Genomic DNA, 19,792 nt, shown 5'->3' on the forward strand with positions numbered 1-19,792 from the left:
CGCACCTTTTCAATACACAGGTAAATCTATTGGAGAGTTTATTGTTGTTCAGTTAACAAATCACTTAAGTTTTTTCGAAAACTGCACAATCTCTGCAGTGCAAAATGAAAGTGATAAATTCATAAATTATGAACGACTATTACAACTACTATCTAAATCATATACCAGTCAGGTTACTAACTAAATTATTCAGGAGTTGTCAAGAGAAGCTTTACTTTCCTCCACAGTAACCGAGTAATATGAATAGCTTAAAATTTATAAACATATAGTTTTAAAAATATTAAAATATCATTTAACTATATACTCATAATTCTCCTGAACATGATTTTGAAAAGATTAAAACCAGAATAGTTTTATTGACTTTTTTAAATTACATCTATATTAATTATATGCTATGAAGACAATAGTCCGTAATACCCATGAGGAAGTACAAGCCTGGCAATAGGCAGAATGTAAAAGGAATTCTAATGCTTCTTTCCTTGTTTTATATAATGACTGATTTTATTGGTAATATCTTACCTCATACCACAAATACCACGATAACTGATGCAGGTATACACACGTGATTTATGGTCATTTTCTGTATTGATATGATTTAAGAACAATACCAAAATATGCAATACTTCATTATAGCATAGCAAAGACGGATCCAGAAACTTCAAAGAAGAAGGGCGGGGCACAAGGGCTTGCTCCCACCATGAAATATGTAATCCAATACTTTAAGCTTATACTAGTCGGGCTACATATTTGACAGTAGGGGCAAGCACCTGTGCTGGCGGTGGGGGTGGGTGTGTGTGTGTGGGGGGGGGGGGGGGGCTCTCCATTGATTTCCATTTAGCTCTATATAATCCAAACTGTTCGTACATAACGCCACCCTAGACCCACCTACTTCACTTATTAGTTAATTATTCATGTGATTATGGGTCATAGTTCACAACATGGGCACAGCCCAAGAAACAATGACTGAAATGATAATACCCAACCTGAACCAAACCCATTAACGTCAATATCAACTTCCCAAGGGCTGTCAAAATTTATAATAATGGTCAATGAATGGAATAATCAAATATGTATGTGTATTTCATGTGAAATATTGTCTATTTCAACAAATATTTTACTTGTTGCGCTGGAGTTTTTTTTATCCGTGTGAAAATATTAGCAGGCATATCCGCATACAGTCAATATCGAAGTTTACATGATGTAAAGTCATACTGTTATGATAAATCTGTACTTCTGATATAATTCAGGCCTTTACCTGTCAAAGGGAAACCATACATCTATTCGTATGATTATTATTTCCGCCACGAATTGACTTTGTCGTTTCAAGATGAACTAAGTTTAGTTGTATACCAAAATAAATCTTTAAGACTTCAATAGGCACGGAGTCGACGTTCGAAGCAAAAACGTTTGTCGTTACTGAATTATCTTCATTTCTTTTTTCTAAATGTCAGCTTATCCTCCGAGACCTTAATAAATAGATCAAAACTTTATATCTCCAGTAAGACTTGTTTCCCAGAAGGTTGAAAGGATAAGAACACCGTATGAAGATTTATTGCCCTTTAAACTTTGACCTAAAACAGGAAATACATCAAAGATAAAACTAACGCCATAAGAAAGAAATTTTAAAAAGTAAACCAGAATACAATAACTTTAAATGTAAATCAAATAAGTTAAAAGGTCTCAAATTGAGTTTGACAATCCCCCCTTTTTTCTTCTTTGACTTATATCTTGGAAATGGTTAGAGATAGAAAACAAATACATGGGTCTTAAATGTTAAGAATTAAATCGTCTACAAAATGATACTAAAACAAAAGGTAAAAGGTCATTTCCAAAATTTTAAAACAAAAGGCTCCCAGAAGCCTGAATTACTCACCTTGTTAAATTTTGTCTTTCAAGGGCAATAAATTTAACAAGTTGTCTAACAATATTGACTCACAAAGACTTTGGTAGGACTTATAAGGATCATTTCAGCAACTTAAAGTTTCTTTCTGTCTATTTACTTTTGTTACTTTGTATGTATGATTTTAGTTACTTTATGTTCTTTGTTGTGAATGTCTGTTTTCCATGTCTGGTCTTTGTCCCTGGATTACATTCTTTTGATTACCGCTATAACCTTGGTTCCCTTGATTACTCTTTCAAGATATTGACTGAAAACTGAAAAAAAAAGAAAAAGAATTTCAACGGCAAAAAATCTTACAAGTAGTCGCCTGACTTTTTTTATTACTGAAAACTTTTGAAGGCCTTATAATAATGATCATTTCAGCAATTGAAAGAATTTGACTAAATCTAATGGTTTTGGAGATGTAATATGCAAAAAGGTACTGTCTGACCCCTGTGTTCTATTTTTAGTAATGGCAGCCAGTTTTTTGATGCATCAAAAATCCCCACATTAGTTCTATGCAGGATACCCCAAGGAACATTCATACCAAGTTTGTTTGGTCAAGTAGTGTCAGGGGATAATATTTTGGAAAGAAATTAAAAATAGCAAAAACCAAGAGGTTCTCAGGAGCCTGAATTACTCACCTGGTTAAATTTTGTCTTTCAAGGGTATTAAATTTTACAAGTTGTCCAACAATTTTGACTAAAAAGACTTCGACATTTCAGCATTAGAAAGTTTCTTACTATCTATAATAGTTTTTAAGATATTTGCTGAAAACTGTAAAGAAATGCCTTTTTTCATCTTTCAAGGCCGATAACTCTTACAAAGACTCCTGACAACTTTGATTCCTTTAGACTTTTGAAGGCCTTATAATAAGGATCATTTCAGCAATTGAAAAAGTTCGGCTATACCTTACGGTTTTTGGAGATATATGTGATCAACAACTGTCTGACCCCTATGTTCTATTTTTAGTAATGGCAGCCATGTTTCTCAAAAGAGCAAAAATCCCCAGTTCTATGCAGAATACCCCAAGGAACATTCAAACCAAGTCTGTTTCCATTTAGTTAAGTAGTGCCAGAGGAGAAGATTTTTGGCAGAAATAACATAAAAAATAGCAAAAATAATGTCGAACAAGAATGCTATGCGTAGCCATATGTCCCCCCGCCACTGTAGAAAGAGTTGAATAACAAATGTTTGACACTTGCATAAATAGCAGATTCAAAACTTATGTGCTTTCATAAGTCCATGTGGTGATTCAAGCAGGCATTCCAAAACAACAATGACAACAAAATGATTTGACTTATCCAAGAACAACTGGGTCCCATCCATATAAAAGCAACTTGCATACAAGAGATGATATACTTACCTTCAGCTACTATGTGAAAGATATAACCTGATACTGGCACCTCTTCAAAACAAAAAAAAAATCCGCAAAAAAAAGAACGTGAAAAATTAACAAAGTCCCATAACTCCCATAAAAATTAACGAATCAAAATGGCAGTTAAGTATAATGAACTACATATAGTGACAAACAATCCTACAAAATTTGGTCAAATTGCGTTCATCGGTTTTCTGAGGAGTTGCGTCCACAGTGTGTTCCTACTGCGAATAATGTGAAACATGAACAAAGTCCCATAACTCCGATAAAAATTTCAAATCAAAATAGCAGTTACATATGATCAACTACATATGGTGACAAACAATCCTACAAAATTTGGTCAAATTCCGTTTAGTGGTTTCTGCGGTGTTGAAGCTTTGGGTGGACGGAAGGACGAACGGACACCAGCATTTCTATGTCCCCGCTCCGCGTTGCGGCAGGGGACAAAAATGGCAATAACTCCAACATGGCTTAACAGATTAAAATGAAAATTTCACCACAGATAGATCTCATCATGCTGAACACTTTTGTAAATACCAAAATGGGGCTTAACCTAATGGTTTTGGATATATGCAAAATCCTACTGTCTGGCCCCTATGTTCTATTTTTAGTAACGGCGGCCAAGTTTTTGAATGGAGCAAAAATCTAAACACAACGACGTTTTAGCTTAATCCACATCATTTAATACCCCATAATGTATACTTATCTATAATATATTAACTGGGCACACTAGTCTTTGCAGAAAGGAGAATATCACTATTTCTGGTGAACTCTTAAGCCGAGTTTTTTCATGTTACATGGATACAAAATTTAATTCTGAATGCTTCATAAATGTTCTTTTATCTGTAATGTAACATGCTACTCGAATTTGATCGCCTCGCCTCGCCTCGGCATAAAAAAACTCGAGCTACACAGACAATATTCCGATGGAGCTACATATAGGTCCCTTTATCACCAAGGAGTTTCACACCCCCATTTCAGATTTATATAGATAAAACTATTTATTATGTTGAAATAAACATAAACGTTTGGGTTCCCTCTAAAATTTTGATATTAATGTATGGCCCAAGATCAGAAATCTATGTTGAAAGCTAATTCTATTTTTCTATCTTCACATTACTTAGTGTGATTCTGGTCAGTACAACATGATTATTTATATTTTTATACACGGTTCATTATCCTTGTTTGATGTTTTATGCACAGCTGGACTTGTCAATTTATATGCAAAAGTTATGATGTCAAAAGAATGAAAAGTGTTTTGATGAGAAAATAAATTATGTGTTTTACATATTTTATGGCATATTTCACTTTATTTAAAGATGGAAACTTGTTACTTAAAATAGAAAAAAAGACCTTAGCAATTGGTCCTTTAATTCGGAAGTTCTTTGTCTTTAACGTTTAAACTGATTGTTAATATCAAATATTAAATGATTTCAAAGATATGATCTGCAACTTCACATAAAATTTGAAAACCTGCCAAAAAATGAATTTGCATTCACATTTAAAAACTATTTTAACAGAGTATTTAACCAATTACAGCTTAAGATAGTAAATTCCCAGCTGAACATCAGATTTTCCAAAAACTGAAACTTTTTTTTTATCGATTTGAATATTCCCACACATTTTTCTTGGCAGTTTTTACAAACAGTAGGGAAGGTCCCTTGAAATACATGTGGCATAAGGTATCCTGAAGTATCAAAAAACAAAAAAAAGTGATCAATTCAACTGATCAGAAGTAAAAATCTGATAAATCACAATAACATATATCACCAAAGTCTATGATTACAAATGACCCACCTCTTTGGTTTGATTGTGAGGATTTTTAATACAATCATGACCTTGGTTAATAATAATGACTCCACATTTTTAAACATGAATTTTCAATACATTTCAAGTAAATTAAATATTTTCTGTATTGTACACTAAACTGGTTCATAACTTATCTATTGCACAGCTACAACAGAAAATATTATAGAAGTATTTGGTCGGACACACTTTTGTCAACAACAAGTAAAGTTGACATGATGTTTTGTAAGACCCTTTTTGTGAAGGTACATGACACAATTTATTTGGTTGATTTGGACAGTAAATTAAAAAAAAGTAACATCTAGTACATGCATAAAACTATTCCTTGATACCGTTCATTAGAGAAAGACATGGGGGTGACCATATAATGTAAAGCAAAGGTCTTCATTGGTTAGATAATGTACAACTATATATTGCACACTATGTCTTGTTAAGCATACCCTCAACCATTTCTGTCCAAACTGGAAAGGGGTTACACGGTATAAGTCTAATACACTACAGCTAACGATCATTTTGACGATGCCACTCGCCCACGGTGGACAAATCAAGTTGTCCACGCTTTGCCCACCCTTAATGCCCACGGTGGACAGATGTCCACGTGCCCACCGTGTCAGGTGGACAGTATAGTGTCCACGCCAACAGTATCCGGTGGATGCGTGATAACCTGTTGATTAGATTTAATCCATGATTGACAATTTTATTACAATGTTCAAACGGTTGACAAATAAAAGAACAATGTGCCAATCATTACCTTGACCGTGAGAATCAATTTTCTTTCACGTATTATTGGCCTCAAGCCAAAATTGAGACACCACCAGGTGTTTACTTAGGAATTGATATTATTTTGTTTTTATATGAATTAAATGCTTTAAACTCTTGTTTTTTTTTGGTTTTGTTTTGTTTTTGTTTTTTTCTATTTCTTACGGACTACATCGTACTTAAGTCTACCATTATTTAGTATCATCAAAATGTAAACCTGGATTAATCGGAAACCAAAGTCGATATAATTTTTAAAGAAATTCATAAGGTCTCAATTTTATCATTTCCAGTTGCTACATGTATCATGTAATAATATTATACACCTGACCTGTCACCAGATTGTTACGAATTGTAAATTACAATGTTCAAGAAAATCGAGTATTTGCGAAATCCTTATTTTACTGACAATCAATTTAACGCAGTTGTATTTTCTATGTGAAAGAACGGATTTGAAGCAGACACGTGCAACTTTAACTTACGGTCTATAAATAACCGCTTTCGATATCGTGTCATTTCAACAAAATTTGAGAGCGGGAAGCATCGTTGGAAGATAATGTATGATACAGAATTATTGAACCGCGTACTTCACGAGTTTTCAAATGGCGTATTATCCGAGCACACGTTTGCCAACTATAGTGATGGGTGAAAATTTCCCCTCTCAAGTTGAATATGCAGTAAGTTCTTTTAGATTTAGCGCACCATAGACAATTGAACGACGTATTTCTTCCGTTCCTTTCACCTCCTATCAAGTCATACAGATTTTGTAGCACATTCATTGGTCATAAAAAAAAAACTACTGGAAATTTCACTTCTACAAATGTATATCCAACAAAAAAAAAAAAATAATACTTCAAAACAATCTTAATACCTTTTTCATAAAAAATAAATATTTGCCTGTAAACTTTAACAAAACTCTTATTATTTTACCATAATTGAAAAAAAAATAAACTATTTGAAAAAAAAAATACAAAACTAAAAATCCCCCCAAAAATTAAAAAAAAATATTTCTATTTCATATTTGCCTTAAAAATTATCAACATTTTATGATTTGTGACTTTTTGTCCTGTGACTTTTTATCCTGTGACTTTTCGTCCGTGACTTTTTGTCCTGTGACTTTCCGTCCTACAATCTTTTTTTCTTCACTTAGTTCAACAATTTTGACTACGACTAGTTCCGTTATTATATAATAACAGTAGCATACAAATTGTAAATTAAACTGTTCAAGAAAATCGAGTACTTGCGAACTACTCATTTTACTGACGGGTTTCTTGCGTAATAATTCTAAAAAAAGAACGAAGTATTTTAAACCAATAACTATTAGAATGCTTTGAGTGCGTCAATTTCTTATGCAAATTTGATAAACGCCTTGTAATATCTTCGACCAATCAATGTGTTTCACATTTTATCAAAAGGTGTGCCCCTGTGTTTTCAGCATCGTATGAGGTAAATCGACATTTCGTTGACACTGCAACAATTATCGATCGACGAACAACGTGCCTTACTTGCATAGATAATAAGAAGAGTAATAATATTTGAAAGCATTTAAAATTCAACGCCGTCATTCAAAAAACATGTAACTTTAAGAGACATATAGAAATGTAAAATTATGCTTTTCATACCGTTGACGTTAAATCATAACTTTTTTATTTTACGAGTCAGACTTGTTAATTAAAATTAATTTATATGTAATTCCCGAAAATGGATTTCGAGTGTTTTATTTTGAAATCTCGTAATTTTTTAGAATCTTCTGAAATTTTATTCCAAAAACATTATTACTTTCATTTTCAAAATATCCATTGTTAGTTTATAAATATACAAATAGGTGAATGACACAAGGGCAATCGTATTTTTATTTCAATGATTAAATGTTCAGTGTTCTTGTAAAATCATACCCAATACAAGTATTTATTTCTTTTTTTAAACGTAATAATCTTGTTAAGTATTTGTGATTTTCATATCATAGCCACCTAGAAATAAAATTAATTAATGTGTTTACAACCTTAACTTAATTAGTCAAATCAGTATTAACCGTGTAATGTCACTACTTGATACCTGAGCGTGTCACACTCGGCCAATATACAGGAAGTGGTGGATTAACTGCTAATTACCGAGAAGGAATCGTTTAATAGTATTTAAATTAAAAAAAAAAAAAAAAAAAAACGAATGTAATGTTTTATGATTACAGAAGCGTATTAGGGACATCCAAAATTATATTTTTAAATCAAAATTTCGCCATTAAAAATCCCGTATAAAATAGTGTTAGAATCCCCAGGATATATATAATCTGATAAAAAAAAATTATTCTAGTATGAATTTTACGACTAACTGTATATAGAATCAATTAAACTAATTGGTATCTTTATTTACACTGGTGTGCCGACTTAGTAGGCCTTTTTCCCGAAAATCTCCAATATATTTCAATACTAAAACGGGACAAAATTAAGTTTGAAAATTTCGTATTTTTGCGTTATTTTGCCTTTCACCTGTAGTTATTGAAATGGATACAAATTTAATTAATCATAGTAGAGAGTATTATTCAAATTTTAATATATTTAAAATTCGTAACACCAGCCCACAGTCGTTTCGATTTTATTTTCGAATTTCATGAAGGTTGCACTCCTCGTATATCTCGTTTATTTTCTTTGCGGTTGATGACAAAAAAAAAAAAAAGAAAAAAAATATTATTACTCAATCTTAGTACACACGTACACGAAGGTCTAATCACCCTCAATATTCCTATAATTTATTACCTGTCAATCAACGTTACTGCATCTTTACTTAAAACCACACCATTGACATTTTATTTAATTGATTACCTGTCAATCGAAGGTCCGAGATAGAACACCTGCATCTTTAGCCACCCAGTGAAATTCATAGTAAAATAATGCAGTGCCGTAAAAGGGGATGCTGTTGTAAATAGATTCATCTTTCAAAGGGACTGCATATCCAATCTTAGCTGATTTTCTCTAAGAATTTTAAATATTATAAGCAAAAGGAGGTTGCACTTTTTCCATCACATGGTCGTTAAAGTATTCTCCTCAGAATTCATCTTACAAATTCATATAAGTTATGTTGAACTATTCGGTATTTCTGAAAATATTCTAATCCAACAAGTAACACCTGATTAACATTAAATCAAAAAATTCTTCCATAACTCAATTTATTTTTGGACAAGTGATAGCGCTGCACTGTATTAAAACCTGCCGCTACCGTTAATTGATTGACTAGCAATTAAAGAGAGCAAATGGCACCTATCAAAGGTTACCATGATTTCCTGTATTAATTCCATTTTCGCCTCTCTGCTTTAATCCCGCCCACAGGTAATTGATGACTGTCAATTCTAAAGAAGCTCTTTTGACACCTGTGAAATATTGTTACCGATAATTCATACAAGTAGATACGCTTCTTATAATACAACAGGACCGTAATAATTATTACGTAAGAATGAGTTTTTAACTCCGATTCCTGTTAAAACGAAACAAGATTTAAAATTGACCACCAGAATGCGTGGGCAACGTGGACAGCGACCAACCACGTGTCCACCATTGCCCACGCCACCGTGGGAAAAGGGAATCATCAAAATGGTCGTTAGCCGTAGTGTATCAAAGATTCTCTCCAGTAGAAGCTGATAAAAATGTTACAGACAGACAAACTGATGGACATGTAAGATGATTGCAATATAGCCCAACCCCTCTCTAATGAGTAAGGGTATAAAAGTAATCTGTAATATTTTTGTGTAGTGTTAGACAGCTTTCAAAGAACATCATTTATGTCATTATCTGTCCCATACTGCTGTATAGCCTTATTAAGCCAATTACAGTAAATTTGTGATCAAGTGATAATTTGTCTCTAAAATTTGCTATATTAATCTTACTTCGCAAATCAATATACATCCAGGCTCTCTAAAGAACTAATTATGAACTTGAATGATCAAAAGACATCAAAGAATGTGGAAATCTAGACTAAGTGTTAACAAAGATGTTAATGGAACAAGAAACTGACAGGAAATCAGCCAAATCAAACCTTCATTGGACGTTGTAAACATCAGGTAAACAACTGTACAAACCTTGGATAAAATACTGTTACATCATCAATAAGTAACATGGACAAATTAACCATGCATTTGAAAAAATCAATGAAAAATAGCCATATTAAGAGGATTAAAACCAAAAAGTAAATACAAAAATCATTAAACATGATGCTGATTTACATTCTTGCCTATTATAGACTGTCTTCTTTCTCATCCGATTAATTCATTAAAGGCTGTAAGGTTGGAAAGTGCCCCCCTTTCAGTAACATCATTTTTAAACATTTAGTTCTGGTTTAACCTTCAAAGTGTGGCTACCTTTTACTTTTTTATTATTCATATTTTCATATCAAGCTGTTTTTCAAATCTAAAGCATATGTCTACAGTTTTATTGTCAACAATATCTGTTCATACACATATACACACAAAGCACTTAATGTAACAAGCATTACAGAAAAAAAATGAAATAAGTTTGCAATAACTCTACATGTGTTCAAATTATTAAATACGTGTACATTATGAAGTAAACATGTTACAAGATTTAGTACATGTACAGTCTAAAAGTTATGACATCATTTCTTATGCAGAGTCCTTCAGATATCAATGTACTTTCTATAGTCACAAATACAATAAACAGGTCAGGTACACGTATGTGATAGAAACAAAACAGTTACATGTATGTGATAGAAACAGAATAGGTACATGTATGTGATAGTTAGATCAAGAAAGCTTTTTAAAGTCCTATTGGGACATCCACTGTGACAAAAATGTGTCAAATTTTTCTTTTTGTCTTAGTATTGCATATGTAGGTAAATGCCACTTTTTAAAGTGGTCACAATTACAAATCCTTGCCAAAACTTACTTGGCAACTGCATAACTCAACAGAAGCAAGTGTCAATGCTAATCTATCAATTACTAAAACAAATTTTACAAAAAAATACTTCCAACTTCTATTGTAGAAAGCCCTAAATCGTTAATTCTTGAAAGATTTCTGGTTTTCACCAATAGGGTTAAACCCTACACTGTTCTTAGCTATATTGGTGAAATAATTACATTAAAAGATACAACCATGTATGATTTCAAACACTCCCCTAAACAGTGTTAATGAAAAGTTTCAAATTAAAAATATATTATTCATAACAAATGTATAATACTATTAAAGAACAGAAAAATTCATTATTTCACCTTCTATAAATGACATTGTTAGAATATGATATAAATTTGATTGCCTGAATACAGCATTCAAATCCATATAGATATACAAAAGGCTATTACATTTCTGTGCTAGCTTTTTCCCTTTCCACGACCTTTGCCCTTTGAACTAGCCATTCTTTTTTCAGCAGCTTTCTTTTTAGCAGCATCTTTATTTTCCTTCTTTTTTATCTGCAAATAAAAGTTCATGCCAACTCAAACATCAAATCTGCAAATGAAAGTTCATGCTTACTCACATATTAGCAGTCAGTGAGGTAATCATTTCCACAAAGCAAGGGTGTTTTCCATTATATGGTTTGTTCCACAGATTCGCGTTCCATAATTGGTTTGTACCCAGTGGTTCAGCTCAATCGACAAGCCAGACAAACCAAAAGTAGAAATTGAGTAAGTTGGTTTCGTAGCAGTTAAGTTAATGGAAAACAAGCCAAGTATGAATATTTTGTTGCCATTTTCCAAATGTGGCCCCTCATGAAGGATTACAGAGAAAGTTAAGTATAGTTAAAACAAATTTAAATTCAAACATATTCAGATTTATATAAAATCCATTGGAAGTTTACTGTATTTATATTACAAAATGTTTAACAAAAAATATAGTTTCATTTTTTTAGTTCTCAGAAATCAATTTGAGATATAAAAAAAAACAACAAAAAAACAAGAGGCTCCCAGGAGACTGAATAGCTCACCTGGTTGAATTTGTCTTTCAAGGGCAGTAAATTTAGGAAGAATTTCGATCATAGTTTTCAAGATATTAGCTGAAAACTGTAAATAAAAACCTGGCAATAACTCTTACAAGGAATCGTGTAACAACTTTTATCCCTGAAGACTTTTGTAGTCCTAATAATATAGATCATTTCAGCTATTGAAAGAATGTGGCTAAACCTAACGGTTTTGGAGATATATATGCGAAAAACTACTGTCTGACCCCTATATACTATTTCAGTAACGGAAGCAAAGTTTTTCGACAAATCAAAACTCCCTATATCAGTTCTATGCAGGATATCCTAAAGAACATTCATACCAAGTCTAATTCAAATTGGTCGAGTAGTGTCAGAGGAGAATAGTTTTGAAAAATTGTTAATGACGGTGACGATGGACGCCAAGTGATGGCACAGGGGTCACGCTGGGCTTCGCCAATGTTGCAATTTGCTATTTTTTATTTTATCTGGCAACAGAAATAGCCAGTTGGCGATTTTCTTGGCACCTAGGTTTTGTATATTAAAATGGACAGTAAGTTTATCAGCAACGGATATTCTCTTTAATTTTGTGTTGACGCCTGGTCAGAGTTTATTGACTATGACCAATTTACGACTGAATGCAATTAAAGGTAATTAGACCAGGCGAATATATTCATGGGAGGTGTCAATCAAATGTAAATATATTATTGAGCCAATCAAAACTCTCATCATCTGGTCAAAGGCAAACACAATTAAGGCCATGTGCATATGGCTACACACAAGTTTCACAGCCCTGTTTAACCACGTGATACATTCAGAAACAGACTTACCTAATAACAGAATAAATTAAATCCAATTAACAATGATTATCCCATCAGGAAGTGTCTGAACACTTCGAAATGAAAGAATTGATAAAAGAAAATGGATGACATTTGTTTACACTTTTGCCATGTGACTTTTTTGGTGGGAAAATTGGTAAACAAATAGAATAGGGATTCCCAAAATCTAATTAAAGAAATGCTATTCAGATATCAGGGACACAGTTATTGGTCCATAGTACAAAATGTAGTTTGATAGACATTTTATCACTTGAGAAAAAGAATCAAGTTTGTTAAAAATAAAAAAAAATAAATTATATTGTATTAGATAAATTAGCCCATAAAGGACAAAGGTGAACATGTTTTAAAATCATTGACTATATGAGAATAGTAATATAAAGTCTTTGATAGAAGTAAAAAACCTGTTTCTGGAGTAGTCCTTTATTATTTTATGTATATGAAAGTGACAGACTAGAGCTAAAAACGTGCTTTATACATGCATCAAAAGTGAATCTTGGGTACATGTATGTCATGAATGGAGAGACTATTTTGATGAATTGACAACGATAATTCATCAGTGGACTTGTACTATCTTTTTTTTTTGAAAAAAAAGTATAATTTTTTTTGGCACCCTTCGACTCTTAATTCCTGAAAACTGGTGACAAAAAATGGCAGCTGGTGACAGAATTTTGGAAGCCAGAGCAGCCCCTGTGGCAATAGAGGAAAAAAATAGTCATGCTAATTAAATTGAGGGAATCAGAAAAATTACATTATCAGGAATTCTCTACAAAAGTGAATCACTGATTTAGATTATAAAATATCGTAAAATAGAGAAATAGGAATCTTTTACTGTGGATTGAGATCAGATAAATATACAAATGTATTATATTTAAAAAAAAAATGTTTAACGCTGTTTGCTTGTTTACCCTATGGAATCACATTAATCAAATGTATGCAATGAAAGATTCAATTTTTCTATTTTTGATGTTCACTTCCAAAATATACAGTGTATAACAAAACACAATACTAAGACCAACCTTTATCATAGTGTCAAGGTCAACTTTGTCATCATCATCACTAGATGGTGCTTCACCTTCTTCCTCACCATAGATATCATCCTCTGTTGCCATTGCAGCAGCACCTCTCTTCTTTTTAGTTACATTACCAGTAGAATATGGAGTCATATGTGCCTCCTTGTTGTATGTTCTAGTAAAAGCAGCTTTAGTCTGTGAAAGAATTTAATGGATCTAATCCAAAATGTAAACAAAAACAAAAACAAAACAAAAAAACACAAAAAAAAACAATCAAACAAACAAAAATGAAACTGGTAAAATTTGAAATTTAATCTTAAAGCAGAAGACAACAGGAAGTTGCATGCATAGTCATGCTAGGCATACCCACACTTGTACAGAAAGTTGATAACAATGAGCAAGTAAAATTACTTAGAAGATATCTGTATGAAGCAACTCACAAAATTTGAAATCAATCCATCCAATGGGAGCCAAGACATTGGTGGTGACAAATTTTCTGTCATGCCATATAGTGAAAAGTGACAATGTTCCGCTAAACAAGTAGTTGATCTCAAACAGCACACAAAATCCCTTCCATAATATAGCCCATCTACATGAAGCCACATACCAAATTTAAAAAAAAAATCCATCCCTTGGGAGCAGAGATAATTTTTTTTTAAAAATTCAGATGAATGGAACAATGGACAGACAAGGTGATTCTAATATACCACCTGCTCGTTAAGTGGGGTAGTATTTGGAAACTTAATTCTAGAATTTTACAGATAGGTCTTCTTTGTAAAGGCATTTTCAGATGGTTTTATAAGTGTTTTTTTTTTAGAAGTATGATTTTTATGAATGTTTGAAGTCATCCCACAGCTGTTTCAACAGGTTAATAGTTGTGACAAAAATGTAGATTCAAGGTGAATGAAGTACCTATATACAGGTATAAATGAGAAAATACTATAATGAACAATTTAATAAAAATAGTGATTATAAAAGCAAAATGTCTGACACAATCAAGAAAGATTCCCAGAGACAAGGGATTAGAAAAAGAATACCTTTGAAGCAACAGTAGCCATAGGATCCTTGCTGCTTGGCCATTTAGACACTTCAAGAATATTATCAAAATCTTCCTTTATTATACTGTATTCATCCATAATCTTTATAACATCAGGAACACCATCTGTGTCATGTTTTACTAGAGGATCTGTTAGGCTTCTTCTCAGGTAGGGGAGATAATCCATGTTCAGTCCTCGCTTGTCACAGGATACACTGTAATTTATCATATCATTTTAATCAACAAGTAAAACTAGAGTCATTATTCACATTTATAATCTCCAGTTAAATTCTTTATTTACTGGTAAGAGTAAACAATGAATGATAATGGTCAGTGATTTAGCTAGCGCTTGTCATTTTCGCATTTACAAAAGGATTTCATAAATGATGAAAGTGTTTTAGATCGTTTTCGCCACTTAAAATGAGAAAAGTGTATAAAAAAAAAATTCCATTCAAAAAGTATTTCAGATAAATTTTTCGTAACCTTAAATATAAATGTTGTTAAAAACTGTCAATCGAAAGTTACATAATTTCACATGGCCTTTCGCTCTGACAAGTTTATGACCTCACGCTTGGTAAATACCTGGTTAACCAGGTGTGAAATACATTCTATTGTTGTTAACCTGGCATCCCTGATATGTGCATCATTATTAATCCTTTAAAATAACAACAATTTATCAATCGTTTGATCATTAGGACCACAAGATAATCCCAGGGTTCTCACTCAACTTCAGCTGGTCGTTTTCGACCACCGAAAAAAGCTTCAAGTTGACTCGAGACATTTCTGATTTTAAGTACATTTAAATATAACTTAAACATATCCTTATTTTAAGGATTAGTCGTGTTAAACGATTTCGATTTTTAATGGATACCAACCGATATTTACTCCCATATAAAAACAAACCCTTCACAAACCTCGCAACATATATAGCTATTTATTTTAAAAAATTTAAATGCACACAAAGACAATGTCTCCGATGTGTGACTGGTCATCTCATGGATTTCAATTAATTTTAACGCAATAGCGGACAGTTAGGAAGTATTTATCAACCATAAATATTTATTTTATGATTCTCTTTACTTCTTGAAAAGAAATCACAATGATTACAAACGTCTTCAATTCTACTCATGATCTGGGGTCAAAGGTTACTAAAAAATTACCACCCAGCAATAAGATATCATGGAGAAACCACATACAGAGTGCAACATTCTGCAGTTGACTATGCCAGTGTGGCCTTCTGATTTGAGGAGTTTTAGGTTGAAGAGGGCTTTTGAGGTGTGGTGTTTGGCAAAGGACAGGATTTTCTCTTTTTAGTTGAGTGTCAGGTCATACATAATAGTAGCTTTTGTAAAATAGTAGCTATTTTTAGAGTGAATGCATCAAAGCTTTGTCATGATGTAAACATTTTTTCTATTTTACTATTTTTCTAATAGTAACTATTTTATTTCATCAAGTAACACACATTTTCTTATAGAAAATAACAGTTACTTTCTTGTAATATTTATTGTATTTATTGTTATGCCTGTATCTGTAAACTTAAAATGAATATATTAAGAGTGTTTATGTCTTTAGTTTATGAAACTATTGACTATTTACAAATTACTGCTGCCCATAATATGTCGTTCGTGCTTTATGCAAAAGTGACTAAAGCCATCAAATTCCTAGCTAAAACCCTGTAATGGTTTTACATCCCTTTAAAAGTTTTGTTGATTTTTCTTGCATTTTAGAATTATAATCTTGATTATGCCAAAAAGCACTTATTTTGACTCCAAGCCAACCAGTTCTCATTTAATCTCCTATATCTATACATGCTGCATGCTTGGTCTAGCAGTAGTGACTACCAATTTTAGAGCATTTGGTATGACTCCCAACTTGATTCAGATCAAAATCTAAAATAGGAGGTCACAATGTGGACATGTAACCAAGGTTATGTTAAAGTTTCATTCAATTCCACTTTGCAGTTTAGGAGGAGTAATATATAAGAGTTGGGTCCCCCATGTAACAGATACATCTTGGAGGAGCAAAGATAGTGGTCAGAAATAGGGATGACAGGCGGATATGTGTGAGACCTTATGTGCCAGAAGGCACCAAGAGGACTTGATAGACAGAAATGATTAATGGACAGACGGACAAGGTTGTTCTGAAATACCATCAACATAGGAGTGTAATACTTACTGTAGTCTCATGTGAGTTTGTAATTCTTGTAATATTCTGTCATGTTTACCAGTACTGGAGTTTTTACCCAGCCACTGAGGGAACTGAATCATCTGAGACATCCCACCTCTCATGTGTTCACCTGGCATCACACTTGCATATATCGCCTACAGAATATACAAAACAATGTCTCATTTTTAGCCATGTGATATTTCTTTATCTACAAATAAAACACATTTTAAACATGCTCCACCTGTGACGGCACAATACAATGTGTTAAGATGATTTCCAAATGTAAAAGAATTTTGGCAAAAATGGGTGTTTTGAATTAACATTCAAATCAAAAAGTCAATATTTTAAGTGAGAAAAAGAATCAAACACCAAATAATGCAAGACTGAGAAATCTCAGACAACCTAGGGATTTCAATATTCTCTAACTTTGTAAGGTAACCTGAAATCTTACCCTAGTCTCTGAAATTTCTCTGTCTTGAACTCTAAGCAGTTTTAGATTCATTCTTCCAAATTTTAAAATGTACATGCTTTATATTATTTCATCCATGTTTATGTCTTTACTATGTACTTATCTCAATTTTTTTTAACATAAAGTAAACCACTTTTTTAACTTTTTTTCAAGGTTATTTTACAGCTCAATTTTTCAAAAACATACACATGTATATCATACACATTACATTATTACAACCTTATATACTTATGTAATTATACTTCATAAAAAATTCAAACCTATTGTTAAGAGAAGTCAAAAATCTATAATGATGTTCTGAAAATTTAAAATGCCATATTCTGATCAAAATTTTTATTTAACATCAAAATTATCCAACCACATTTTTTTGTGTTGTAAAATGCATTTTTCATTAAGTTGTTCAAAGCAAACTATGTACATGTTTTAAATAAAACATTTCTGACTGTAGGTTCAGGAAATAGGAAGTTCATTGTCCCTTTAGGACCAACTAGTGTTAAAACATACTAAAATTTCGTAGAACACTACTATTCATTATTTTCATGGTGGTCAAATATGCATGAAAAAAAGTACCCAATTCGATTATAAAAAGCTAACTATATGTATTTTATAAAACTCTGAATATAATATTGATATGCATGAAAATTAACAATAGTGAAAATGAGTATATTCTGCTAGATATGAGGGCAATATGTGATTCCTTGGGGAGACATATGACTTGCCCTTCATTCCTATTCACTTATTATAAATTGACGACAAAATGTGAACATAATCGCATACTTGGGTGGGTAACAGTCCCCAGTGTCCACCAGACCTGACCAGTTTATCCACCAAGTCTCCATCACTGATACTATTGGCAGCTCGGGCGAGCTGGGATAAATGTTTACCGATGTTGCCCCTATAAGACAGACCATTAATCAATGATGCAGAATGGTCAGATAAGAATACAGATAATTTATAAATAATTTAACCCTTAAGCTGCTATGCTATTTTCTATGTTTTATTGTGTAATGCTGAATAAAAAATTGAAAAATGACTGATTGTGCTTACTGTGTTTGAATGAGCATATCTTTATCATGGATCTTAGACTAATAAAAATTATATGTAAAAGATTTGAGTTTATCATTGTAATTCATATACACCAGACTTTGACCTATCAAAATGTCTAATAACATTTATTTCTTTTATTACTGCTTTTGGAATTCCGACCTAGTCTAGGAACAAACATAAACAACTGATTACCGAAAATGACAATAGTCGCATGTAGCAATCATCAATAAAAATATCAGAACGACAATAGTCGCTCTTAGCAGCTTAAGAGTTAACTGATAACTGGCTAAGTGTTTTTTTAAGAACAAATAAACGGTACATACATGTTTTTCAGCACTGAACTTATACATTTTATTTTACAGAGAAGGTGTGGCATAAATGTATTTGTTCTATTAAAAAAATTTCCCAACATAAATCTTCAACCGTCACATGTACATATACTTTAGTTACTTTGTACGTATTATTTTGGTTATTTTATGTTCTCTTTTGTTTATGTCTGTTTCCCTGCCTGGTCATCGTCCCTGGATTACATTCTTTCGATTTCTACTAGAATCTTGGTTCACTTGATTATTCTTTCCTAAACCCAACAGTCATGTAACAAGTACATTGAAATCTTACTTGGCAGAATATGGAGTGACATGTATGTAGTTATCCTGTACAAACAATGGACCAAAGCTATAATCCTGGAAGAAGAGATCAGATTTGTCGTTGATTGTCATTCCTGCCGTCTCCTGACCTCCAGCAAACACCTTCCGTGTTGTTTCAAACGGACCCTATGAAGATAGAAATAAGCTCATTGAGATGTTTACAAACGGATCAGGACAAAAGCCCCCCCCCCCCATGAGAAATTATGTAATCAATTATGAATAATATTTCTATTAACAGTGAAAGTACAAAATTTGAAATTTAATTTCTTTGCAACTTAAACTACATGACTACATGGACTGTTATAAAAATGTATAAATACTGGAATTGTAAATTTAAAACATTCCTTTCATTTTGAAATTTTATTTTAGTATAAAATTTAAAGTTTAGATGAATTACTTATTTTAACCTTTTGTTTCTTTTTAAGACAATATTTCATCAATAAAATGAGAACAGTTGTCAAATATACACTCTTTAAAAAGGAAATATATTTAAAAATAGCCATCTTGTTTTCTTTTTAAAAAGTGTATTACTGGCTGCTTTTCTCATTTCATTGATGAAATTTCAAATGATTCTGGTAATAGAAAATACAATACCAAATATAAAATAAGTGTACCCTTAAAAAATACACAGAAATTGAACCATTTTAATACAAAAAACTTCCTAAATATAGTAAATAGAATTAAAAAATACACACAAAAAAAAAAGACTAATAAAAAACATGTAATACCAAAATCAAAGGAACATACAAGAAAAGATAAAAAAATATACGCAAAAAAAACAAACAAAAATAACAAAAAAATATTTATATCTTCACATTAACATTAAGCTTATTATGAGATGGG

General features: G+C 32.1%; 1 protein-coding gene across 2 annotated transcripts in view; it reads right to left on the bottom strand.

The window, feature by feature from the left end:
• Positions 1 to 10,224: 10,224 nt before the first annotated feature.
• Positions 10,225 to 19,792, bottom strand: part of LOC148598898 (replication factor C subunit 1-like) — a 37,508-nt gene continuing 27,940 nt past the window's right edge. For both annotated transcript variants that reach the window (XM_088560567.1, XM_088560565.1), the window contains exons 19-24: positions 18,921 to 19,075; positions 18,033 to 18,150; positions 16,796 to 16,941; positions 14,622 to 14,835; positions 13,591 to 13,779; positions 10,225 to 11,232 (exon numbers count right to left, since the gene is read on the bottom strand). In XM_088560567.1, the coding sequence (XP_088416693.1) occupies positions 11,134 to 11,232; positions 13,591 to 13,779; positions 14,622 to 14,835; positions 16,796 to 16,941; positions 18,033 to 18,150; positions 18,921 to 19,075 (921 nt within the window). In that variant the 3' untranslated portion in view covers positions 10,225 to 11,133. The remainder of the gene's footprint in view (positions 11,233 to 13,590; positions 13,780 to 14,621; positions 14,836 to 16,795; positions 16,942 to 18,032; positions 18,151 to 18,920; positions 19,076 to 19,792) is intronic.

This window comes from Perna viridis, chromosome 14 (assembly GCF_037379345.1).
Source record: "Perna viridis isolate PV_CMFRI_1.1 ecotype Kerala chromosome 14, ASM3737934v1, whole genome shotgun sequence".
NCBI lineage: Eukaryota > Metazoa > Mollusca > Bivalvia > Mytilida > Mytilidae > Perna > Perna viridis.